Here is a 27181-nt window from a genome sequence, read left to right as displayed (position 1 = left end):
ATGCCAAAACCAAACTCCACTGCTGTAACCGAGTTCCTCTTTGAGGGTTTCTCCAGCTTTGAGTGGCAGCACAGGCTTGTCTTCTTTGTTGTCTTTCTCACTTTGTATCTGCTGACTCTCTTGGGCAATGCCATTATTGTTAGCATTATTTGCATGGACCGTCACCTCCATACCCCCATGTACTTTTTCCTGTGCATGCTGTCCGTCTCCGAGACCTGCTATACTGTGGCCATCATCCCCCAGATGCTCTCTGGCCTGCTGAGTCCTCATCAACCCATTGCTAAACCAGGATGCGCCGCTCAGCTCTTCTTCTACCTCACCTTTGGTATCAACAACTGCTTTCTGCTCATGGCCATGGGATATGATCGCTATGTGGCCATCTGCAACCCCTTGCGGTACTCAGTGATCATGGGTAAACAGGCCTGTGTGCGGTTTGTATCTGGGTCGCTGGGAATTGGTCTGGGTATGGCCACTGTTCAAGTCACCTCTGTGTTCTGCCTCCCCTTCTGCGATGCCTTTGTCATCTCTCACTTCTTCTGTGACGTGAGACCCCTGCTGAAGCTGGCCTGTATAGACACCACGGTCAATGAAATCATCAACTTTGTGGTCAGCATCTGCGTCCTGGTTCTCCCCATGAGTCTGGTCTTTATCTCGTATGTCCTCATCATCTCCACCATCCTCAAGATCACTTCAGCTGAGGGTCGGAAGAAGGCCTTTGCCACCTGCGCCTCCCACCTCACAGTGGTGGTCATCCACTATGGCTGTGCCTCCATCATCTATCTCAAGCCTAAGTCCCAGAGTTCCATAGGCCAGGACAGACTCATCTCAGTGACCTACACTGTCATCACTCCCCTGCTCAACCCCGTTGTGTACAGTCTGAGGAACAAGGAGGTCCAAGACGCTCTGTGCAGAGCCATGGGGCGAAAGCCCCGGTCCCCTTAATGAGGAATGGTTGTGAAGGCTTTTTACTTGGTTTATCAATATGTATTGATCTTAATGCTACTTCAATAGGTTTGGCTCAGTGAACTGAGAGGTCCCGGGTTTGATTCCAGTCAAGGGCACATGCCTGGCTTGTGGGCTCGATCCCCATTGGGGGATTTGCAGGAGGCAGTGGATTCATGATTCTCTCTTATCATGGATGTTTCTGTCTCTCTCTCCTTCTTCCTTCCTCTCTGAAATCAATAAAAATATACATAAAATAAAACAAAGAATAGTAGACTAAGTTTAATTGGGTGTTAAAACTGAAGGCTTTCATTTGAACTAATCACTGTTCTTTAATGCCCTTCTTCAGAAAAGAGAAAAAAATGACTTCACATACAGTTAAGAATGTAGGAGAAAGATTTACATGCCCGAGCCACTCATATCTATGTTCTCTCACACACACAGGCACATAGCTATACATACCCTGAGGATATGTTAAGTAATACAACTCCATTAAGACACAGAATTCAGCAAAGTTCTTAAGAGGGAATAGAAAGCATATTAGAAAGACTTTTGTATGTGTGTTATTATGGGGGTAGGAGTAATTTTTGCAAATATTTTAACAACTAAGTGAGGAGGCATGCCTGCGTATGTTTTCCAGTAGACATTGAAGGCTTTATGGTAATATGTGTTTGCCACTTGCTAAGATCCTGCCACAGCCTGAAGAATCATCAAAAGAGGTCACGCACACTTTCCGGGTGATGGGAACTGCCCTAACTGATCATTCCTGGGAATGAGGAGGGCAAATGAGGGAAAGCAAAAGCCATCAGCTACGGAGAGCCCAAAGGTGGGGTGTTCATAGTCCAGAGATACCTGGGTGAGAAAACTCCAATTCTCAAGCAGGAGATGCTGAAAAGTCCAATGCTTTTCACATTTCCAATTCGGGAGTGAAAGAGGATGGAGGTTGGGAAGAGTCAAGCAAAAATACAGTTTCCCTTGCAAGATAGAGCTAAACTCTTTGAAAGAGTATTCAGTGTAAGCGCTTTAACAAAAACCTCTGAAAATATTTATTACTGAGTGGAAGTCTGAAGCTTGACTTAAAAAGAATTTCCAGTAAGTTCCTGAGCCTGCAGAGGCTAATCTTCAGAAATTTCTCCTTAGCTACTTCAGCTTAAAACCACAGTTGGTAAAAGCAGTTCATGTGTGAGCATCTACAGAAGGTGAATGCATATGCTCTGGTGGGAGAAAAAATCTGCTCTCTCATCCTTCCACTCCACTCTGGCTTTCTCTACTGAGGACCAAGCACAGCCTGAGTTTCACACAGAGCTCTTACAGGCCCCAGTGCCCAGCTGGTGCAAGTGAGGACCCTGCAAAAGCTTGTGAAAGTGTCATGAAGGCGGCTGGGCACTGAGGTGGGGACCGGTCAGTGGAAGTCAGCAAATCCCCTAAGCAAAGCTACCATGTTTCACTTAGCAAAAAACACTGGCACGTGAAGTCTGAGAGAGAAACGCTATCTTTGCCTTTGTGTCCAGATTTCCAGAAATGATAGAGCCAGTACATTTCTGTGAGGATAGTCATAGAACCATTATGAAAACCGTGTCCTTCGTAGATCTGCTTCATCTAGATGAACAGGTTAGGTAAAGGTCTGATGGCCCGTGTCACACTTCCTTCTTTTTGAAGTGGTCTCTCGTTGAGACTGTTGTACGCTAGGCTGATTGCTCCCCTGCAGGACCCACATTCATTGCTCCAGCTGCTGGGAGTGTCCTGGGCTGACAGTTCTCAGCTGAGTCCCTCTTCAGGAATTGCCCTTGCTAAGAGCTGCCTCCTTCAAAGCCACATGGTTGGCCTCCATGACTTGCTAGTTCAGGGTATGAACACGGTATGATCAATTTAAGATGATCAGGAAGGGCTACCTCAGTTCCAGGCTCTAAGCTATACCACTGTTTGAACTGTTTGAGGCTTTTGCTGTGTCTCTGTCACGTTTCTTTTGCCTGGTCCTGCTTCCTTCACTCTCACGCAGGGTTGGTACTGAGGGCACTCCCTAATAAACTAGTTGCATTCACATCTCTGTTTCCTGGAAGCCTCCATTTACATTTTAGGGCACCATTTCTAGAACAGCAATTGGCAAGTGAGGCCCCAAATTTTCAGTGTTGATATAGGCTAAGGCAGAAGGCCAGTTAGTTATATTTTAATTAAAAAATAATTTTATCCTATCAACTGAACTCTATTTGCTTTGGCTCAGTTCAGTTGGCAGAAGTTTAAGTATCATTTTCTTGGAAACGGGTTAAAAATTAAGATATAAATTTTTCTCAGAATCCACAAAAAATCATCCCCTTATCTTAAAAAAAATTTTTATGAACAATTCCATTTTGTCTCATGATTAGTTTAGTCCCTTTCTAATAGCTGGCTTTAGAAGAGGCTATAACTTAGTCCCATTTATTCTATGAGATAATCCTGGGACTCCAATGAATATAATAAAGACATAAAATGAAAAGAGAAATCAACAAACCAGAAATGTCTAAATTCTTTGCTTGAGATTTATTCCATTCCAGACTTTTTTCAGAGCAGAGAGTACTGATTATTACTATTTACTAGAATCTCTTTAGAAGATGCTTAGTTCAGGTGCTGTAAGAGGGTATTAAAGATATAAGTTTGGGGCGAGGGGGTTAGATGGAGGAAACAATCACAAGGGGATTTTAGACTGAGCCTCATCCCCTAAGTGCTATGACTCAAGACTGCCCCAGATTCTGCCAAAACCTAGAAGCTCATGGATAGTAAATTGAAGAGAGAATATAAAAATGATCAACCTCACTATCATTCCACCATGTCTTCTCACTCCTAGCTCAAACTTACAATGGTCAAGAGACAACTTGCCTAATCTAAAACCTCATGGTTTTTGCCTCCAGAAGCAAAAATAATAATAATAATAATAATAAAAATAGGAAAGAAGTAAAACAACTGGCAAGCCTTGGATACTTGGAAGCAACACACAGTTTCATATTGCTTTTATTAAAATTGTACTTTTCCTTCAAAACTATATAAATAAAGTATAAACAGGTGTATAAATGAATCTATACCTTCTTTTTACTTGTTTAACTGATGTTTATTGAGCACTTATTACATGCCACTTAACCAGTGGTAGTTGGTTTAGTGAGCAGTCAGGTGAACACAGATTTTTCTATGGACATTGTGAGTGGGGTGTGACATTAGAAGCAATTGCGGATGCCTGAGGGAACTGTTGCTGCAAATGTTTCTTGAGTGGTGACATCACTTTGGGGGCCTTGGCTTGGGCTGTGGCTGTGGGTCCATACGTTTGTTGCCTTTCCTGGCGCTCTTGATCAAGATGAATGCAAACTGCTGCTGGGTTGAGATAAATAGCGCTGTGTCCACAGCAAACAGGATGGCTACCAAAACTGGGATAAGGAGTTGCCATGAGTAGTAGCTGCTTTGGTGAAAGGAATCTAGGTGCAACAGGAAACATAACATTATTGAATAATATTAAAAGTTGAACAGCAAGTTTCAAAGCTTCATCCTCCCCAAGAGAAAGGGCTGGCATGGTCTTCCCTATTCTACAATAGCTTGCCATGGCATTTCTCAGGTGCAGGGAGAAAACACTTCTGAGTTTGGGTTCCTCACACTGTGCTCCCTGGAGTCTAGGGAGTCCTGAACATCTCCCCAAGCCCTTGTCTGACAGTCTCTCTAGCCAATATGCCCAACGGGGAAGGTAATAGGAACCATAACCCCTTTCCTGAAACTGAAAAGACTAACATCCACACATTATTTGGGATAGAAAGGAGACAGAGTGAGATAAGGGGTCATCAGTATCTTATTTATCAATCAACCAATCAATCAATCATCATTCTTGCATGCCTTTTGGGTAAAATGAAGATATTGAACAAAATCATCTTTACATTTCCTTCCAGTTGCACTATTTTGTGACTCTGTTACTCTTTTTACAAAGTACTGCTTTTGGTGATTATTCTAGAATTATAGAGACCCAAAATATTAAAGCCAGGTATTTCTTATAGCTCACCTAGATCAGTGGCTCTGAACACTGTCTATTCATTACCATTACCTGAGAGAGCTTTTAAAAATATTGATGTGTGCATGCCTTGTCAAATCAAGTAAGTTCGAATTTCTAAGAGTGAGAAATGAACATCAATATTGTTTTTAAATTTCTCCAAGTGATTCTGATAAAGTCTGGACCAAACCCTTTACTTATTGACAAAGATACTGAACAATTAAATGGTATTTAGGTCTCAAATTAGTTAACAAGGAGCGGCCACTAGAGCCTAATTCTGGCTTCTGGACTCAGGCTTCTGTAGACATTAGTATGAGCCAAGATTGCCAATTTCCTCCTTGTAAGGCAAATATTTCAAAGGCTCTCTCTGTTATACGAAGTTTGGGAAGAGCAGTCCTTTTGATTGGCTGCCTACCTGCCCATTTTCCCCACTCAGTAAGCCCTCTCTTTTTTCTCCAAATATACAGGCACACAGCCTATTGGATTATTGGTTTTCTTGCCCAGCCTTTGTTTCTTCAACTTTGATACTTTCCTTCAATTCAGTAAATATAAGTGTCCTACAAGGAGCAGCAGGTGACTTTGAGATCAAAACTAATTGCAATGTGTTATGCTTGGGCAGTGCTTAACAAATTATAAATCCATTTCACAAATATTACCACATTTAATCTTTATTAAAATGCCTTAATATGAGCAGGTATTACTATTGTCATTAAACAAACAAACAAAAAAAAATTAAGCCAGAGATTGAGAACGATACTATAGTCCATGTCTCTCCATTAGATGTTTAGTAGATTTTCTAAGGGATCAAGCTGCTACTATTTCAAGTTAAGATGTCTTCTCTTCCTTCCTCTGCTATAGGCTCCTTCCCTTTCTCTTACTAACTCACCTTTTAAAACAGTACTTTTATTGATTGCAGAGAGTAAGGGAGAGGGAGAGAAAGATAGAAAATCAATGATATGAGAGAATCATTGATCGGCTGCCTCCTGCACGCCCCACACTGGGGATTGAGTCCGCAACCCAGGCATGTTCCCACCAGAAATTGAACTGTGACCTCCTGGTTTATAGGTTGAATGCTCAACCACTGAGTCATGCCAGCCAGATCTAACTCACCTTTTTTTACAGTTATCTTGAGGGATTCCGAGGAAAAGTTTATCTGCCAAATTTTGCCCGTGCAGTAATAGTTGCCGTTATCTTTTGTGGTGGCATTGGTAATGGAGTAGTTGTAGTTATCATACCAGTACTTCAGTGCTATGCCATCCTTGTAGTAAATCACCTTGGAGACATTTCTATTCTTCCAACCATGGCACCTGATGAGGAAGGACTCACCCTCCTGTACCACCTCAGAAGAGGACTGAAGCAGCAGCCAATCTGAAGAGCATTTATTAAGTTACTTATTTAACAATGAACAAATAGATGATATAGATAGATTGGGGATAGACAAATAACACGTAGATAAAATAGATGTGGTCCCGCATTGAGTCAGTGTCAGAGCCATAGTTCATCATTAATATATTTCTTGGCTCATAAAGTCAATAAAAAGGAAACAAAATAATGCTTAGAGTGGGACTTCTATATTGATAAATCTTCTCTCTTCCTGAATAGTAAGTCTGGAGCCATAAAATTTCTCTGACATTTCTGCTGAGCCTATCCAAGGAAGGTCTGAAATCCAGGATTCCCTTTAGCTCCACTGTTGTTAGTTCTAGTCTCTAAGTGGGAAGCAAACCTATTCTGCCCAAGGCATCTTAGCCTAGGAGAGTGTCTATTTTGTCTTCTCTTACTTCATTAGGGACTTTCAGTTTTATTGTTGATCTTAAAACTTCCTCAGAACATGTATAACAACTCTTATTAATTATTTGTGTAATCATTTACTTAATATCCTTGTCCTTATTTGGCTTTATACAAGAGGTTTGGGGCCATGTCTGTCCCTTACAATATATCCCCAGTGCCTAACACAGTACCTAGAAGTTGATAGTACTCAACAAATATTTTCAGTAATGAGTCCGTGAAAAATTAGGATCCATGACTATTGTCATTTTAAGAATTGAAAAGCAGTCACCAAAGAAAAATGTTAAGTGGAAATGTGGCTAGTTTGTGCAAACATATTTTATTTATGAGCAATCCTTGAGGACTTTACCAGAATCTACTTTACAGACATAAAGAAGCTATTTTATACTCCTTTGCTTTTATTTGGGATTTGCATATGGATGTTAAAACATCTTTCATTCAAGAGAAAAATACAAAGTTTGTCTTTACTTTAAAGTATATTTATGTTTAAAAATATAAAGTAAAATATGATAATAACCTAGACATTCAAATGAAATCATTAGCTTAATCATTCAGCATTTACTAACTAACCCACGTATGTCTAAGCAGGCTTCACTAATAATTATCAATAGGAAAGTGATGCAGGTGAAAAAACAAACATAAACTTTTTTTCTTAAGTAAAAATAGAGGACATGAGGAATGTACACAGATATCTTTCAAAATGAAGGGTACAACCAAATATTCAGACCATTGCACATGGATATTGCAGAGCAAATCTTTAAATCAAACCTTTGATCCTATTTCAGATATATAGCTCTTTGCAATATTCACACACCCAACATGTCAGTGATCACATAATTTGCATCTGAATCTATGTAGAAAAGATAGTCAGAGGTGAAATAAAATGGACAAATATCATTGGAGGATGGGCAGAATATTGAAAGCATACAGAAGTAGAGATGGAAGAAGAGAGATTTATGGGTCTTGGGCGAGTCCCTGAGTTCCACTCTGGTACCCTAAGCCTTAGAATAACTTCTTTGCTCCCCATCACCAGAGAGGCTGTCCTTTACCTGGGAAAACCTGCATTTCCACAGACTTGGAACTTACCGCTGAAGACTTCTAGATTCACCGGTTGACTTGGGATAAGGTTTTTGCTCTGACATCTGTATACCCCGCTGTCCTGGAATGTGGCATGCACAATGTCCAACCTTGGAGCTGTCACTGCTAGCATGGTATTGTTGTGGGTCCACTTCGTGGAGTTAACTTCCAGGGAATTGTTCCCTTTACATCTAAGAGTCACATTCTCTCCTTGAAATATTCTGTTCCATGGTGGATTCAAGGACAATGTAGATTTCCAGGTGGCTTTGGGAAGATCAAATTGTGAAAAGAGATACAGAGGGGGAAACATCATAGAAAATTAATTGTCTAGGCTTCAAAATACAGATATACTAATAGTCAATCAATGGTCTGTCTACCCTCTACTGATGTTGATAAGACCCTAGTTTGTTTAGGATTTTAAAAAGGAGGAAACACTGGTGTGGTCCCAGGGAGCTCCCTACCTAGGGAGAAAGACAGGACAAAAATGCAGGATATTAAAAAGAACAAATAAATAAGCAAACCAAAAATTTAAAAAATTAAAATTGGTATAAGAGAACTCATTTAATTCTCTTGATTTCAGTTTTCAGAATTTGTAAATGAGGACTGCAATCTCTTTTCAGGCAGAGACAATGTCTGTCATGTTCAACCCCAGCCTGACACAATGGCTGGCACGTGGAGTGAATGAATGAATGAATAATGGATATATAACTCTGTTGTGAGTGTTTACACAGCAAACAATACATGCCAATTCTGGAAGGTAATGAGGAAGACCAAGAGGATCCGTCTTAAAAGGTTTCCAAGAACAAAGAGATGTGATACAAATATGAACTGAAGCTAAGGAAGTAGCAGGGGGTGATGAAGAAAGGGTGATGCAGTAGAAAGAGAGCCAGATTTGAATCCAAGGCACTCATGTTAGAATCCAGTCTTTTGCTTGCTGTGTAACTTCCAGAAAAATCACTAAACCTGAGCTTCGGCACCCTTAATTGTAAAATAACAACATGAAGAATGGTGATATAACAATTGAGTGAGATTACATAATAGTGCCTGGAAGAGAAGCCGAGACATTGAAATGGTACAAAGTAGTGGTTGTTGGCATAAAAAGAGGAGGTGGTGACTGGAGTGAGTGAACTGGTATGTGAGATGCTTCTGAGTGAGAGAAAAGAAGGAAGACAAGGCAAGGTGAACATGGGAAGTGGGTTGAACAGGGAGTTGTAGATTCACAATCAGTAGAAAAATAGTAATCATCATTAGAAAACAAAGACGCTGGAACGAAGGGAAACTGGGGGGAGGCAATGCCCAGACACATGGAAACACTGAGTGAACGAGGACAGAGGACTCACCTGCTGGCATGCCACCTGGAGCTGCAAATGTTCAGAGAGGATACATTAGTGTCCATCCCCAGCCTTCTGAGGCTCCTGACAACTGGGGACCGGGGTGTAGACGATGTCTACATTCATGGAATTTTAAGGGCTAACCATCTTCCTAGCCATTTGATCCTCAGATAAGGAGATTCTCTTTTTTCTGTACCCTCCCCACCCCTTCCTGTCCTCGGAGATGCCAGAATGATTGCAAGAAACTAGGCTCTCAGTCCTCTAGCTTTTTGCTGAGATGTTGCTCAGCTCTGTTTCCTCTGCTTTCCAGTTTGTCTCCATTACAGAATCCCTGGGAAATGCCCCAAGGTTTGGGCACAGCCTAGGAAAATCAGCACTAAACCCAGCAATCCCACCCCAGCTGCTTCCCAATCCATTCTGGCTGCTGCAAGAGTGGGGACTGAGCCTCTACTTACAAAAGAGCAGCAAAGCTGTCCACAGCAGGACAGGGCCTCCCATAGAGGTGGACATCTCTCCTAGGGCCTCCAAGTGCAGACTGAGCTGAAGTCTAGGGCCTTAAGATCGACTTAAACCCAAAAAGGAGAAGGAAATGTTTTCTGTGTCCTATCTGGTTACCTGATCAGCTGTGCCTGGGTTTGCCTCCTTCCCCGGAGATAAAATTTGGAGTGGTGTCTAATTGGGCAATCTTATATGTATCTCCTTACTCCCCATCCCATCTCCAGAAATATACTTGGAATCCAGTAAAAGACAGGCACAGGGCTAGACACACAGTCAGAGGACATTCTTAAACTGTCTATCAATGCAACTTAGGAAAGTGGGGCACAGGCGATGTTTCCTTCATTTCTCACATTAATCCTATGAAGCAGGTGCCTTCGTTATATTTTATAGGTAGGAAAACTGGAGCTAAAGGAGGTTAAGCAACTTATCTTAGGGTAGGTACTAAATGGCTAATTTGGGATTCAGACATTTAAAAATCTAACCCTAGAGCAGTGGAAGGCAAACTCATTAGTCAACAGAGCCAAATATCAACAGTACAATGATTGAAATTTCTTTGGAGAGCCCCATTTTTTAAACTTAAACTTCTCTTAACGCCACTTCTTAAAAATAGACTCGCCCAGGCCGAGGTATTTTGATGAAGAACCACACTCAAGGGGCCAAAGAGCCACAAGTGGCTTGCAAGCCACAGTTTGCCGACCACGGCCCTAGAGGAAAACCCTTAGTCATGACAATATATCATTTATGCATGTTCACGAGTATGGCCAGCGATTGCTGAAATTCCAGAGCTACTTGTAGAATAGGCCGTTAGCTAGATGTTAACGAAAAGAAGGTAGCACATGGACCTGGCTGGATTAACTAGGAAAGGACCCTCCAGGCATCTGAGTGGGCAGGAGCTCCCTCCACTGACGGGGGAAGGGGGAGATGGCACAGAGGATGTCTTTTCACTTAGCATATGCACAAGCTCAGTAGAAGCCAAAGTGGCCACCATGAAGGGGAGGAGAAAACCCCAGGGACATCTGGGAAAGGATCAGATAGGATAAGGACACGAGCCAGGGAAGAGCCAGGAATGAGACTGAACAGTCTGAAAGAAGCCTGGCTCTTCCCAAACTCAAGGAAATAGAACTAAAGCCAATCACAGGCCTGTCTTCGGGGACAGCTACATGGGCTGGAGTGCAGTGCCAACCATGGCTCAGTTGCCATTGAGTCTTGGTGACGGACTTGCAGATAGACCACGAGGCAGAGAGAAGTTAGATGACCTGCCCAAGGGTAGCCTTGGGTGCTGGAGTGATGCAGCTCTGGGGTCTGTTGACCCTCTTGGGCCTGGTGGGCCCACGTGTGGGCTTGCAGCCTTGGAAGCTGGACTTCTTCTGCGTGAGATGGAGCTGAACCACCTGGCTGTGGATGAGACTTTGGGCGTGGTGTACCTGGGGGCAGTGGGCGGGATTTATCAGCTGATGCTGGGGAAGTGCCTCCTCAAGTGTGGCAGCCTTCCCAAGGGCGCTCCTACAGAGCTTGCCACCGTCACTTAAAATCCTCCTGTGTGTGTTTTCTCTAGGGAGGTGACCTCTGTATCTGCTCTAAGCTGCTCTGCCAGTTTGTTCAGCTGCCTGCCTCAGTTTCCCTATTCCACTGGTCCTGGCTTCCCGGCCTGTTCTCTGTTGTGAACATTAAAATATTTAATATAGTGGAAAGTTTAGAATAGAGCCTGGCAGATAAGTTAATGCTTTGTATGATAGTCATTACTGTTACTATGATTATTTTATAAAGAGCTTAGGACTTGAAAATAGAAGAGAAAGAGACCATTTCCCCAACTTCCTGCTCAATCCATAGGGGGAAAACCCCAAAAGCTAGAAAAGTCACCAGTGGGTCCATACATCCTCCAAAGGATGCAACCAGGTTCCACAGAAGCAATTGTGCCTGCCTCCCCCACACACGGCTCCCTGCATTAGGAGATGTTCTAGGGGCGCTCAGATCCTTCCTGGGCGTGGTTGTGGACAGAGAAACCCCAGTCTTGCAGAGTCAAGCCAAATGTACTGTAGGCCAGGCTTATTTTATGCTTTCTCACAGAATTACACAGTTAACAAATGGAAACAGCCTCCTCTTAAAGGGATTCCTTTAGGTTGTTAGCTGATAAGAACAAGAGGTCCTGGCCCAGCCAAGAACATTTGCATTTTAATAGGTAAATTCTGAAGCCCGAATCCTTTAGGATCTGGCTGAACAGCACTGTGACCAGTGTTTCTGGGGGTGAGGGTGGGTAAGAGTGGGGGCTGGGAAGCCAGGGAGTTGTCTGAACCTCTCAGTCCCTTGAGGGAAATGTGTGTGTGTGTGTGTATATGTGTGTGTGTGTGTGTGTGTGTGTGTGTGTACGTGTGTGAGAGAGAGAGAGGGAGAGAGAGAGATGGGGCTGGGCAGCAATGAGTATTGCTTGTTGCTTGTCTCAGTGATGGGTCTGCAGATACATTTTCAGCCAAATGTCCTGTAATACCCAGGATGGCCTTGCATATAAAAAAATGATAATCAGTTCTTTTAGAAATGTTTGAGCCTGTAAGCCTTAAACCTAGTACTAGTAGAGGTTTTGACCAACAAATGCAAACTTTTTTGTTGTTTTTTACTTTTTTTGAATATACTAGATTTTACAACAAAGAAATTACCATGTATATTGAGGAGAGATTTTTCTTTGCTTTTCCTGGAACAGCATCATTAAATTGTTCACTATTTCAGAAAATCTGATCCCCAATAGCTATGCTGTTTAGATTTGTATCACTGACACCTCACCCTCATCTTAGGCTGTATTTGTTGTCACCATATTCATCACGAATATATTTGCTCATTATAAAGTTATTTTATTTCCTCTTTATATTAAAATTGGGAAGTATATTGATTTAAAGAATAAAAATGTGTATTGGTAGGCGGGGTGGATTCAGTTTCAGGCTCCTGAAACTTCCATAATTTTAGGGGCCTTCCTTAAAAACATGAATAGAAAACTATGAATATAATATTTGATGTTAGAATGACTATGTAAAACAAAATATGAATCACAAATTACAAAATACAAAAGCTGAAAAATAACATGAGCATTACAAAACCCAGGAAAAAAATTACAAAAATGCTACTTGACACTCTACAATAATACTTTCCTTTTCCTCCTTATCTGTGCTACATCCTCTCCTCAGCTATTATAATAATATTTTTATAGAGAAACTAGAAATATAATTCATCCTTCCCTCTAGCATCACTGATCAGCATTTATTTTCTATTACTGATAGTTGAAGTGCATTAAAAATTCAATTCTTATGAGATATTCTTGATTTCTGTAGTACTAGTAGAGGTTTGTGCCTTACAAACACAAGAATTCTGATAAATTTTACATTGTCTTATTCCAATCAAAAGTGATAAAAACATCATGAGTGTTTATAATTTTATATTCTGTATTGAGTATATTCCTGGTAAGAGAGAACTTCCATTTTCACTAGACACGAGGAATCAAATTTTCTGCTTACACACATCCTATGCTTGGGAGAAAAAAAATGACAAAATGCCTTCTCACTCCAGATATTTCAACCTTGGTTTTCCTTTGTCCAGTGTCAAGTACTGGTTCATATTGCACATGGCTCTAGGCCCTTCACCGTGTGCCCAGAAGCCAGGAAAGTGGGCTCTTTGGAAGGATTTTTCTGGAAGCCATTTCCACCCCAGAATGGCTCGCAGTACCTTACCAAACCTGGATGTGATTATGAACCACATGCCTCTGTTACGCTAAACCAGAAGCAAACATCCTCAGCTTAAGTTCACCTTAGCTGGGCCCCAAAGGCTTCCTGCAACGAATATCATCCTCGCAATAGGAACCAAAGTGTGATAGAGAGAAGCCTGGAAGGGAGGAGGGTGGAGAGAAAGAGAAGAAACTAGTCTTGTCCAAATGCAGTTAAATATGTTTTGTAAGTTTTCCAGAAACATATGACCTCTTCCAGGATTTTGGAGGTGCCCTGAAGCTTAACTTTCATTAGTTACACCATCACTCCATCTCTGGTAGGCAAGTTCATAACCTGTGGGTTTCCTCTCAGGGTCACAAGAAAATGTCCCAAATGTAGGCCGTGAAAGGGAGCCTGGCTGGATTGAAACCACTGGCCTGCCTTTTAAGGAAGGAGAAAGGGCCAGGAGAAAGGGAAAACAGAGGAAATTCCCAATGGACTTTTCCTTCAAAACAGACCAGAGGTTCAAGAAAATAACAGAATAGTGTCTGCTCAAAATTAAAATCTGTGTTTTAAACATTGGCCTGAACATTGGAAATAGTGAAGTGTGAGAAAATTCAGGACATTTTGGTAGCCATTCCTATAAGCCAGTGTTTCTCATAATGAAAAAAAAAAAATGTACATTTTTCTTGGAGATAATCTTAAAAAAATAATGTAAATATATTATGACTCATTCAGATGACCACTTCATAACCAGAAATTGATACTTGATTTCAGTGCCTACATTAGCATTTTTTTGTTTACAATTTACAATTGCATCCAGTGACTATCAAATTAAGTCTCCTTGCACCTAAGAACATGCGTTAAAGTAGAGAAAAGACTGAATCAACATTAGACCCCCAACAAAAACCTCGTAGACAGACAACAGCATGGTGATTACCAGAGGGAAAGGCAGGTGGGGCGGGGATTGGGGTAGGAGAGGGTGAAGGGGAGATAAATGGTGATGGGAGGAGACTTGACTGGAAGTGGAGCAACAAGCAAATCTATTGGTGCCATTTTCCCAAAGAGCTCAGATAACAGCATTTTTTAGCAATAAATTATTTTTTATTAAAGCATGCACCTTGTTTTTTATACATACTGTTGCACACTATTGACTACAGTATAATTTAAACATAATTTTTACATGTACTGGGAAACCAAAACTATTGTGTTACTTGATTGCAATATTTGTTTTATTGCCCCGGTCCGGAAACCACACCTGAAATATCTCTGAGGTATGCCTGTAACGATATACATGAGAAGGTTCCTTTTGTTTGTTTGTCTTTGGTTTTAGCTGAAATTTTAAAACTGATAAAGGGATGAGGACCGAGTGCTCTTAAGGACTATGCAATCCAATGCGAGAAGAAATACAGTAAAGATATGAACAAATTAGTAAACAAAAACATAACAGGCAGAGAATTACATCAGAGTGATGTAATAAAGAGTGAAGTATTTAGGTTAATACTAAATAATTTGTACTAAGATGATGACTGCAGTAGAATCTCTCAACAACCTCAAGTTCCCTAAATCATCAGATTAAATGATATTCACCATCTTCTCTGCAGAACAGCACATACTCTATGCTAAATGACAACCCTGGTAAGCTTCTCTGTAGTAGAAATAGCGGGAGTGAGCATTATCCTGGAATCATGGCTCAAGAGAGTTTCTAGACAGAGAGTGATGAACAAGGCTGAATGCATCTGAGTTACCAAGTGGAAGGAGAAGGCTGAGTCTGGTAATTGGAAAAATGTTGGTGTAGTCCCTGTCTTCCAGGGTCTGTATCAGCCAGGGAATCCTGTCATCTCAACAGTAAACTCACTAAATTGACCAATCTCTGAGGCATTACTCACACTCATAAGATAACTCCAAGTGCTAATTCGTTCATTTTTAATGATAAACATACCAGACCAGTCTTTTCCGTGTGGTTTCTGCTTCCTGATGGGTATAAATAATTTAGTCTATTAAAATGCATGTCTGAATGTTACTTACTGTTGCATTCTTACCCTATCAAAGCATATATCAGAATGAATGAGCGTTGCATCTTTTCTTGTCTTGCTCCTCATCACATACTGTGTATGTGTTTGAGTCATTGCTCTTTACCTGGTGCTTAGCACAGTGCAGGACATACTTAGATCCTTAATAAATAATTATGAGATACAGATAAGCTATTAACTCGTTGACTATTTCTATCATGATGTCACACCTAATAAATCATTCTCCCCTTCCTTAGAGACAATTTTCTTTTCTTTTCTTTCCTTTTTTTTAAAAAGATCTCTTAAAGAGCACTAGAGACATGTTAGGAAACTCTTTTCTCTGATTGTTCATTATTTATGAAAACGATTGATCATGTCTTTGTATTTGTACTTAGGAAAATGATCACCCAAAACCATACTCTTCAATGAATTCCTATGGTAATTAGTATCATAGAATATTTTCTTTTATAACTAATGGCCTGCCTGCCCTATTGAGACACATAAAATATAGAAAAGATATGGTCTTCTAATCTTTTTTGTACTATTCTAACCACAGGATATTAACTATAAATTTAATTATCTGGAAATACAATATAATAAAATCAACAAATGAAAAGGAAGATAAAATTCCTTGTGCTGTTAATTCTGATTTATAGGTACCCTTCACCGCAGTCAATGGCTGAACAGAGTCTTCTTTGACCTACTTGTCATAGTCTCTTTGTCAACAAACACTTTATTTTTTAATCTTTATTGTTGAAAGTACTACATATGTCCTCCTTTTTTCGCCACTGACCCCCCTTCTGCCCTCTCCAGACCTTCACCACCTTACTGTCTGTGCCCAAAGGTGATGCATACCTGCATACAAGGTATTTGGTTGATTACCTCCTGCCCACCCAGCCTCCCCATCTTCCTTCAGAGATGAGCTTTGAGATTTGCACTCTTACCCTAATTGACAAAAAAAACCCCAACTTCTTCTTTAAACAAACAAATAAATAAATATCCGTGGAATAAATGTAGAAGGAATGGCATGATTAGCAAAAACAGTTTGCAACCCTTACTAAAAAATAATTCAGATAAAAGTCATAAAAAAATGAAATAATGAAAGATTGATGGGATCATTTTGAATAGAGCATGAAACATGAAACACTGATCAATTTAGCATTGCTTAGAGTGGAATCATCAAACAATATCTGCCTCTTGATTAGTGTTGCCAGATAAAATACAAAATGGCTAGTTAAAAATGAATTTCAGATAAAAAATTAGTAATTTTTAGTATATCAAATAAATATGTACCTTGCAATAGTTGGGATATACTTATCCTGAAAGATTATTTATTGGTTATTTAAAATTCAAATTTAACTGAGTATTCTGTATTTTTATTTGTTAACTCTGATAACCCTGTTTGATGTCATGAAAATTTTTTATAGTAATATAGTATATAATATACTCTATATAATATATAGTTTAATATAGTTAACATAATTTAATAAATCAAGCTTGCATCTAATTAAGCTTTGAGAACTAACTTCCAGTCTACAGGAAATACAGGATATGAAGAACAAATTAAGTGATGCAATGAGTAAACAGACGTGCAGAAGGTGAGACTTTGACCTAGTTTTAAACATGTCAAAGAAATGTAAAAAAAAAAAGGTGGGGGAGAGTGATAGTGGCCAACCCATGCTCAATGATCTTATCCCCAGGGGCTATTTGACAAAATTTAAATACAGTTTGGTTTTTCCCAATTTAGTGGGGGCAGGAGAGAAGTTGCTTCTGACATCCAGTGAACAGAAGCCAGGGATGCTATAAACACCAAACATCTTACAACTCACAGGACGGCCTCCCTGCTCACTTCCCCCTGCCTCCACCCTCACAACAAGGAGTATGAGTGCTGGTGGGGATGTGGAGAAAGGGTCCCCGGGTGCCATTTGGGGTGCAGACTGGGACAATCACCTTGGAAAACAGTGTGGAGCTTCCCCCCAAAATTAAAAATGGAACTGCCATTTGACCCAGTGAGCCCATTTCTTGGGACATTTCCTAAGAATCCCGAAACACCAGTCAGAAAGGATATACAAACCCCTGTGTTCAGAGCAGCATTATCTACAAAAGCTGAGATCTGGAAACAGCCAAGTGCCCATCCATAGGTGACCGGACAAACAAACTGTGGCACATTTCTACCGGGGAATACTGTGCAGCCGGAAAAAAGACGGATCTCTTACCCTGTGGGACACAGAGAGGGGCCTGACGACCGTTATGCTGAGCAAAATAAGCCCGTCAGAGAAACCCAAATACCATGTGTGTGTGGGATCTAGCACACAAAACAAACTGACAAACAAAAGAGATCCAGAGACATGAAAGCATGGAACAGACACGACTTTCAGATGGAAGTAGATTAACCAAAAGTCATATTCTCTGCCTAAATGCATAGCTCATAGTGAGGTCCTGAGGAGGGGGCAGGAGTGGAGAGGAGGAGGTCAATGGAGGAAAGAAGGAGACCTCTGTAATACGTCCAACAATAAAGATAGATTTTAAAAATAAAATTAAAAATAACAACAACAAAATGTCATTAGTGCCCCTATTGGGAAAGCTTTGTCCAGACTAAAACAGACTTGAAAGACTTAACAGCTGCATGCAATGGATGGTGCTGGTTTGGGTCCTTACACTGCACCGTAATGTAGAGCAATCCTCTGATTAAAGGCAAGGCAGCTATTTTAAAATGTCAAGGTAGGGATTTGTTTATTGATATAAAAAAGGTTCACCATACATTGTTAGGAGAAAAAAACATGGGTATAAGAAGTTTGCTAAACTTCATTTTGTTAAGAAGGACAAAAGAATACAAAAAAGATTATCTAATTTTTGGCACAAACCTAAGTGTATGTGGGTATAAACAGATACACACATATGACTGGGTGGAGAAAAGATTTGAGACAATTTACCAAAATGTTAATTGCGTTGATATTTCTAAATTGGAGATCATAAATGATTTACGTTATCTTTTTTTTTTCTCATCTGTGTTTTCTAAAGTGAACATAAATTACTTTTTTTAATTAAAGGGAAAATAGGATTGTTTTATTTATTTATTAAATTTTTGTTGTTGGAAGTATTACATATGTCCCCCTTTTTCCCCATTGACCTCTTCTAGCCCGCCCCCACCCCCCACCCCAGGCCTTCACCACCCTACTGTCTGTGTCCATGGGTTATGCATGTATGCATACAAGTTCATTGGCTGATCTCTTCCCTCCCTCCTCCCCTGCCTTCCCTCTGATATTCAACAGTCTGTTCCATTTTTCCATATCTTTGGACCTATTTTGTTCCTCGGCTTATTTTTTTTTTTTCATTAGAAAATAGGATTATTTTAGACAGAAAATTCTTAGTCTGGTTTGAAGATCATTAGAGCAATCTCCGTTAACAGGCTATGGCTAACAAGGCTCCTCAGGCATCTCCTGTGGGCACAGAGATCCTCTTGATGCAGTTGTGCTGATCCAGAAACTGAACTTGATGCAGTAGCGATCTATTGCTGTTTCATTTTCTATCCAGAAAGATCTGTGAGTGAACTGAAGGGAGCATGAGGAATAGTCTGCTGTTCCACGAATGGGAGGTTGCCCTCCCTAAGTGAGAGAGATAGGCTGACGTGTCTATCCAATGGACTTAAGAATACTGGCTGTAGGAAGAGAAGCTCTAGCCCCTGTAACCTCTGCTTGCCTTCATCTTTTTTTAAAATCCCCACTTGAGGATATGTTTATTGATTTTAGAGAGGGAGGGATGGAGAGAGACAGAGAGAGAGATAGAGAAACATTGATCAGCAGTTTCTCATATGCTCTCGACCGGGGATCAAACCTGCTACCTATGTATGTGCCCTGACCAGGAAGGGAACAGGCAACTTTTCACTGATGCTCCAACCAACGGAGCCACCCAGCCAGGGCGCCTCATCTTATTTAATAAGTTTCAGGAAGTTGGTTTCTCTCAAATGCTAACAAAATCTGAAATTTGGGGTTTTCTCAGTGTAAGCTTATTAAGTATTCCTAGAGGTTTTCTTGATGAACACTCAGTGCAGTGTTCCTTTCTGAATCCCCAATAGTGAGGAGTAGTAAACACTTGGTAATCTTTCTCTCATCTGCTTCCCGGGTTCCTAATGAAGCCTTGGAGACCCGCTCTAGAGTCTTTGCATTCTACCTCTGAGAACCCGGAGGGATTTTCAAAGGCGTGTTCCCAGGAGGCTGGAGGCAAAGGGGTTTTCTCCTCTTGGGGGAAATAAACATCCACAGCTCCTGAAATCTGGAGTTTAAGAGACGGCATTTTTCCTGGGCCGCTTCCCCAGCCAAAGGAGCCAATGCCCGGCCTCCAGGAGCTCAGCAGTAATTTGAAGTTCTCTGATGCCAGAGAAAGCTGACTTTCCCTTGCTTTCTTGGTTTGGCTTCCACAACAAAGTGTTTCCCTGGGCTTCCTCTGAATAGAGTCAGCCCCTTCCATTCCTTTTAAAGAGCACTCTCTGGAGAGTGGCTCCTTCTATGGCCAAGGTCAGAAGCAGTGAGTTGCTGTTGGCAGAACTAAATGCAAATGGAATGCCATGTATATTTTTCAAAATCTTATTCTTTTCCCTCTATGGTTTTCAGCATTTGTTTGGTTGTATTGATTCCCATGTCCATTGATATTCTATTTCTTTATGCTCATCTTGCTGTGGCAATGGATTCAAGGACATGAAATTTATCTTCAGACATGATAATGATCTCCAAATATTTTAAATACTATCTGGCTGGAAAGGAAGCAGAAGGTAGGCCTCTGTGGAGTGGTGGAAAATTGCTGTGGAGTGGTGAAAAAATTCAATATATGTTTTTCAATTAATTATATCAATGAATCAATATAATGAAATCAATAATTTCCTCTTCCAAAGATCTGAGTTTTGTTCCACTAGCTTGTACTGTAACATTTTCTAAGAATTAAGGTCATTCAAATATAGAATTAATGGCAGTATATCTATAAGAATCTATAAGTGGAATATTATGCATCACTGAAAATAAAGTGTGAGATGGATTTATAGGACTGTTATGGAAAGTATTCAAGAAATAATATTTAAGTGAAAAGACTACTTGTGAATTGGTGTGTTTCATATAATTTCATTTGTATAAAGTGATATTAAAATATGCATAATTGTGCATAGAAAATTGCTAAACAAAAGAAATAAATTTTAAAAAAACAGCTATGAATTATGTTTCCTTCTGGATTAGAGAATGCAAATTACAGAAGGAGAAAACTAACTTTCCCATTCATATTTTACTTTACAGATAGATGGCTTTTTCCCCCCTTAAGCATTTTTACAACAAAAAGCCTAGTTTTATATTTTTAAGTAAACTTAATATCTTAAAAATAAAAGAGGGGGTGCTAACTTGTAAGATAATAAATTTCTAATCATTGGAAGCACTGAAGCAGAATATGGTGAACTATCTGTGAGCAATGCTGGGCTTTTAAAGTTACAGCCTAACTGTAAGTTCCTATGATTCAGTTCTAATGAAAGAACTTAAAGCTACAAAGAATATGAGTTTTTCCAGCTTGCTTCCAACTGGAAAGATGTGAATAACGAAATGGATAAGATTAACCCCTTGCTCAGGATAGCTTGTCAGGTCTCAGCAGAAAATATTTCTCTAGAAGGCAGTAATTTTCCATGTTTTAAACTGTGGGGAGATGTTTTAAGGCTAAAGACCCAGAATATAAAGAAACAGAAAATGCATTTCTCAGTGACATGGTTTCCCAGGTGGAGGCTGCTATGGTCTCAGGGACCATGATCACATTGCAGTCTGAGTGCTCTCACCCATCAGGACCTCCCCATTGGAGGAGCCATTGTCTTCCTGAGGGGCGATGAGAGGGATCGTAACTGCAGTAATGCACAGCACATGGGGTCTGTTCTCCTCCATCGCCTGGCTGTTACTGTTCTGTTTAGTGTAGGTAGGATTGATTTTCCTCCTCCATAGATTTGGTTCCATAGTAAGTTAGGAGCCTCAGTAAAACAGACATGCTTAAGGACTAGCTTGCTCCCACATCCCTGAGGAAAATTAGCACATGCATATTGTACTGTACATTCTTCTCTAAATTGTGAAATATTTTCTTTTTTTTAATGTTCTTAAAAATCCATGATAAAGAAACTTCAACCTGACCTCACCCAACTACTTATATTTCACTGTAGTAATACCCAGTTTGACCCTGTGGTTATTAAAATTTTTAGTGTTTTTTTCATCATGGATTTTTGCATTAAGGTTTAAAAACTATTGTATTAAAGCTGTATTCATCTTAATTATTGACTTTTTTTGGTGCTCCCTTAACTGTACATCCAAGACCAGTGCCTCACTAACCACTCTGTGCTTTCAGCACTTCTCAGAAAGGTTTTCTTTCTGCCAATCACCATCTTTCTTTAAAACTTGGGAGTTCATTTCCTCCATATGCGGTGCTCAAATTGCTATAAAGTGCCTGTTTCTGTCAACTTTCCTTTCTTGGCCATAAATTAACACACTACTTTCACTTGCTCTCCTCAGTCCTCTCTGCAATCTCATAATAGAGTTCCTTGTTGTAGCAGAATTATAGAATTTGGCTGTGTTTAGAAGATAATAATTAAGAAGAAAATGTGCATTATACACAGAGAAAGATGATTTAAGATTCACCATAAACTACCTAAAAAAATTAACTTTTAGCATTTTGGTAAATTTCTTTCCAGCCCTTTTTAATGGCAGGTGTGCCAATGAATATACTGTATAACCTTCATTTCTTTTTTTCCTTCTTTTTCTTTTCTTTGTACTATTTTTACAAAAATATGATCTGTCTAGTATCTTTGTATCTACTATATATCTATGTAACTGTGTATGTATGAGGCATAGATCCCATTAAATTAATATGGTATAATTTATTTAATCATTCCTTTTTTCATTTTTATTGTTTTTTTGTGCAAAGGACTTGGCCCTTGAAGCTGTGGCTGCTTGCCTTGCCCTCCCAGTGTGGAGGCTTGCCTCTGCCCTTGTAGCCCGGACTTTGTCCTGAGGTCATCTGGAAGACGATTGGTCATTTGGCTATCGGGTCTAATTAGCATAATAAGCTTTTATTATTATAGATTATATTATAAAACCCTCCTACACATGCAACCTGACACATATCTCTGATTATTTAAAGTAAATAATTGGAAGTGAAAATATTAAGCCAAGGAAAATGGGCATGTGATATAATTAATACACTAATATTTTACCTACTTCTCTAGATAATCCTAAAATTTTTCCAGTTTTCCTAATGATTTTCAATTTTTCCAAAGTACTCCTCAATGTAATCTCATTCCCAGAGTAAGGCAAATGTATTAATACTTGTTAATAGCCACCAAAATAACATTATTTTTAAATCTGTTCACACTGCCCTTAGAATTAAAAGATTGAATCTATGACTTTTAAAATTTTGGATAAATCACTTAATCCTAGGTGTCTTAGATTTTCTATCTGCAAGATAAAATAATAAATACCTAACAAAATGGATTGTTATGCTGTTAAATAATATATGTAAAACTGCCTTATAAACTAAAAACTGCAATAAGGGACTATTGTTTTTGCTGTTGTTATAGTTATTATTTTTTTAAATGAGAACTTTGTGATCCCTAATTACCCCTCAAATAGAAAATAGAAGACATATGCAAGGTGGTTTCCCCAGATAACCAGTTTCTAATGCTAAAGAAATTAGAAACAGGAGTTCAGAGTAGAGCAGTGAGTCAGACTACCTATACAAACTCATATGCAAGCACAAGCTACAAAACAGAGAAATAACACACATTTTATGGGAATTCGTTACAGAGCATCACTAGCAATTGGAACGGGCTTAGATTGATAGGTTTGAGAAGCCTTTCTGTGCGAGAGGAGACTGGAGTTAAGTATTGACTAAACAGAAAAACATGCTTCATTAAAAACCAATGCAAGAGATAAACACACACACACACACACACACACACACACACACACACACAAAACCTCCTGGACACAAATCACCAGAGTGAAAGAGGGTTGGAAGGAGGTAAAGAGGGTAAAGGGGAGATAAAATGAAGATGGAAGGAGACTTGACTTGGGTGATAAATACACAATACAATATTCAGATGATATTCTATAGGATTGTACACCTGAAACCTAGATAATTTTATTCACCAATGTTGGGCCAATAAAAACTTTTTTTCAAAATGGGGAGGGCAGTTTTGAGGCTATTGAATGATTTGTGAAAATGGTTTATGAAAGATGCAGACAAGTGGAACAGGGAGAAAGCAAATACTTCTCTTGCTTGGCAGTTAAGAAGGGGAAATGTTTAAGATCAAAATTGTGCTTTAGCTGAAACCAGTTTGGCTCAGTGGTAGAGCCAAAGGTCCCAGGTTCGATTCTGGTCAAGGGCATGTACCTTGGTTGCGGGCACATCACTGATAGAGGGTGTGCAAGAGGCAGCTGGTCGATGTTTCTCTCTCATCAACGTTTCTAGCTCTCTATCTCTCTCCCGTCCTCCTCTCTGTAAAATATCAATAACATATTTTTTAAAAATTGTGCTTTAAACAAATTAGAATACATTGGCAAATTTGTTTTAGGTAAACAAACCATGCAACTGGAATCCAGGAGAAAATGCTTTGAAAACTTAACTAGGCATTTTCTATTTCTTTAGCCTCAGTTTCTCTCTAACACCTGTGTTCTCACTAATCAGGAAATCTGTTCTAAACTTGCCCAGTTATCCTTCCTTGTACATTATCACAACTCCGTGTATTTTTCTATACTGTTATACATACATGGAATTACTTGCTGATTATGTTTTTCTGCTTTTAACTATTAGTGAGCAGTAGTCTCCATTTACCTGGCATTCATCCAGAAACAGGTTATTATTATCTACTTCTAGAGTTCTCCTGCTCAAAACATCAGGCACCGATGTATTCTGACTGATTGGCCTAACTCTGCAGCTTTCAAATGTGGAATTTACCAATGAAGAGAGAGAACTACACAGTGGTGAGTGAATTTTTTTTCCAGGGTTTTTCCAGCTTTCATGAACACAAGCTTACTCTATTTGCAATATTTCTGACCTTGTACATTTTAACCCTGGCTGGCAATGTCATCATTGTGACAATTATCAGTATTGATCGTCATCTTCACACCCCCATGTACTTCTTTCTTAGTATGCTTTCAACCTCAGAAACGATATACACATTGGTCATTGTACCAAAGATGCTCTCCGGCCTCATCAGACAAAGCCAGTCCATCTCCTTGGCTGGCTGTGCCACCCAGATGTTCTTTTTTATCACTTTGGCCATCAACAACTGCTTTCTACTCACAGCAATGGGGTATGACCGCTATGTCGCCATCTGCAAACCTTTGAGGTATACAGTCATCATGAACAAGAAGGTGTGTGCCCACTTGGTTTGGGGGGCCTGCAGCATTGGCCTGCTGGTGGCCATAATTCAGATTTCCTCTGTGTTCAGTCAGCCCTTTTGTGGTAAAGAGGTGGCCCATTATTTCTGTGACGTCCTCCCAGTGATGAAACTCTCCTGTGCTGACACCAATGTTCATGACATAATTAATTTTATCATCAGCTCACTTGTCATTGTTGTACCCATGGGTTTAGTCTTCATCTCCTACTTCCTTATCATCTCCACCATCCTCAAGATTGCCTCAAGTGAGGGCCAAAAGAAGGCTTTTGCAACTTGTGCCTCCCACCTCATTGTGGTCATTGTACACTATGGCTGTGCCTCCGTTGCCTACCTTAAGCCTGAGTCTGAGAACACCATGGATCAGGATCAGCTGATCTCAGTGGCCTACACCATCTTTACTCCTCTCCTGAACCCTGTGGTCTACACTCTGAGAAACAAGGAGGTCAGGAATGCCCTTCACCGTGCTCTCAGCAGAAAACCTCCTGCCTAGGATCATAGGTAGTTTGGCATTAACCTATCATACTCTGGGTATTTTTGCAATCTGAGAAAGAAAGATCTTATGTTAATTTTTGTATGTATTTGTCCAGTTTTCCCATAATCATTTGTTGAAAAGGCTGTGTTTACCCAATTGTATATTCTTGCACCCTTTGTCAGAGATGAATTGACCAGATAGGTGTGTGGTATCTTTTCTTCTGGGCTCTCTACTCTGTTCCATTGATCAATGTGTTAGTTTTCATGCCAGTGCCATGATGTTTTGTTTACTATGGCTTTGTAGTGTAGTTTGAGATCAGGTAACATCATACCTCCAATTTTGTTCTTTTTTTCAATATTGCTGTGCCTTTTATGGTCTTTGTGTTTCCATGTAAATTTTAACATTATTTGTTGTAGTTCTGTGAAAAAAATAATAGGTATTTTGATAGAGATTGCATTGAATCTATAGATTGCTTTGAGTAATATGGTTATTTTAACCATATTAATTCTTTTTATCTGCAGAAATGTTATATGCTTCCATTTATTTGTATCTTCAATTTATTCTTTCAATGTCTTCTAATGTTCTGAATAAAGATCTTTTACTTTCTTGGCTAGATATATTCCTAGGTATTTTTTTGGTGCAGTTGGAAAAGTGATTGTTTTTATTCATTTTTCTTTCCGATTGTTATTGGTGCATAAAATTGCATCCAGCCTTAGCAGGTTTGCCTCCGTTGATAGCACACAGACTGAAGGGTCCCAGGTTCCGTTCCGGTAAGGGCACATAACTCAGTTTCAGGCTGGATCCTTGGCCCTGGTTGGGGCATGTACATGAGGCAACCAATTACTGTGTCTCTTGCATTGATATTTCTCTTTCTCTGTTTCTCTCCCTCCCTTCCATTCTTTCTTGAAATCAGTGGAAAGATATCCTCGGGTAAGGATTAACAAAAAAAATTCAACTAATTTCTGAATATTAATGTTGTATTCTGCTAGGCTACTTTCTTACACCATTATAAGAATAAACTCAAAATAAATTAAAGACTTAAATGTATGGCCCCAAAACATAAAACCCTTCGAAGAAAACAGTAAACTTTCTGACATAGTTGTCAGTAATATTTTTTTGGATATGTTTCCCCAGGCAAGTTAAACAAAAATAAAATAAACACATTAGACTACATCAAACTAAAAAGTTTTTGCATAACAAAGGAAACCATCAACAAAATGAAAAGGCTGCCTACTGAATGGAAGAAAATATTTGTCAGCGATACAAATATTTGCCAGTGATTATATTCATATTCAATATGAAAAAAGAATTCATACAATATAACAGCAATAAGTTAATGAATTAATAAAAATCCAATTTAAAAATGGGTAGAATAACTGAATAGACATTCCTCTAAGAGGTCAATGAACATATAAAAAGATGCTCAATACAATAATCATCAGAGAAATGTACATTAAAACCACAATGAGAAATCACTGCACACCTATCAGAATAGTTATTATCAATAAATCAACAAACAACAAGTATTGGTGAAGATGTGGATAAAAGGAACCCTCATACACTGTTGATGGATGTGCAAATGGTACAGTCTCTGTGGAAAACAGTTTGGCTGTTCCTTGAAAATTAAAAATCAAACCACCTTATAACCCAGCAATTATACTTTTGGGTGTTTATCTGAAGAAATCCAAATGACTGATTTGAAAAAAACATATTCATCCCTATGTTCATTGAAGCATTATTTACAATAGCCAAAATAATTAAGCAACTCTAGTGCCCAATAATAAATGAAGAAAGAAGTGGTACATATAAAAAATGGGATCATACTTAGCCCAAATGGATGGATATAAGAGGGAAATATACTAATTGAAGTAAGTCAGAGAGAGAAATACAAACACCATAGGATTTCACTTATATGTGGAATCTAAATAAACAAATATACAAGCAAATGAAAGAGAAAATCATAGATTCA

General features: G+C 39.5%; 2 protein-coding genes across 2 annotated transcripts; one reads left to right on the top strand and one right to left on the bottom strand.

Annotated features, from left to right (window-relative positions):
- Nucleotides 1-25230, top strand: LOC118721580 (olfactory receptor 10J1-like). The gene is made up of 2 exons (XM_036442717.1): nucleotides 1-491; nucleotides 24276-25230. Exons 1-2 carry the CDS (start codon nucleotides 1-3, stop codon nucleotides 25228-25230), a joined length of 1446 nt encoding a protein of 481 aa, XP_036298610.1.
- Nucleotides 4008-9704, bottom strand: FCER1A (Fc epsilon receptor Ia). The gene is made up of 5 exons (XM_036442732.2): nucleotides 9591-9704; nucleotides 9145-9165; nucleotides 7814-8068; nucleotides 6053-6310; nucleotides 4008-4382 (listed from the first exon to the last, which is right to left on the bottom strand). Exons 1-5 carry the CDS (start codon nucleotides 9643-9645, stop codon nucleotides 4189-4191), a joined length of 783 nt encoding a protein of 260 aa, XP_036298625.1. The 5' UTR covers nucleotides 9646-9704; the 3' UTR covers nucleotides 4008-4188.
- Nucleotides 25231-27181: the final 1951 nt, after the last annotated feature.

The sequence above is a fragment of the Pipistrellus kuhlii genome, unplaced genomic scaffold (genome assembly GCF_014108245.1).
Source record: "Pipistrellus kuhlii isolate mPipKuh1 unplaced genomic scaffold, mPipKuh1.p scaffold_m20_p_18, whole genome shotgun sequence".
Taxonomy (NCBI): Eukaryota; Metazoa; Chordata; class Mammalia; order Chiroptera; family Vespertilionidae; genus Pipistrellus; species Pipistrellus kuhlii.
Note: the sequence above shows the minus strand (reverse complement) of the source record. Positions and strands in the feature narration are given on the sequence as shown.

Bases quoted from the DNA above. Each gene is read 5' to 3' on its own strand.
- LOC118721580 (XM_036442717.1), top strand. From the start codon at position 1: ATGCCAAAACCAAACTCCACTGCTGTAACCGAGTTCCTCTTTGAGGGT. The intron at 492-24,275 runs GTTCTGCCTCCC...CTAACTCTGCAG, and splicing joins ACTGTTCAAGTCACCTCTGT to CTTTCAAATGTGGAATTTAC.
- FCER1A (XM_036442732.2), bottom strand. From the start codon at position 9,645: ATGTCCACCTCTATGGGAGGCCCTGTCCTGCTGTGGACAGCTTTGCTG. The intron at 8,069-9,144 runs GTGAGTCCTCTG...ATCTTCCCAAAG, and splicing joins TCCAGGTGGCATGCCAGCAG to CCACCTGGAAATCTACATTG. The intron at 4,383-6,052 runs GTGAGTTAGATC...TGTTGCACCTAG, and splicing joins CAAGATAACTGTAAAAAAAG to ATTCCTTTCACCAAAGCAGC.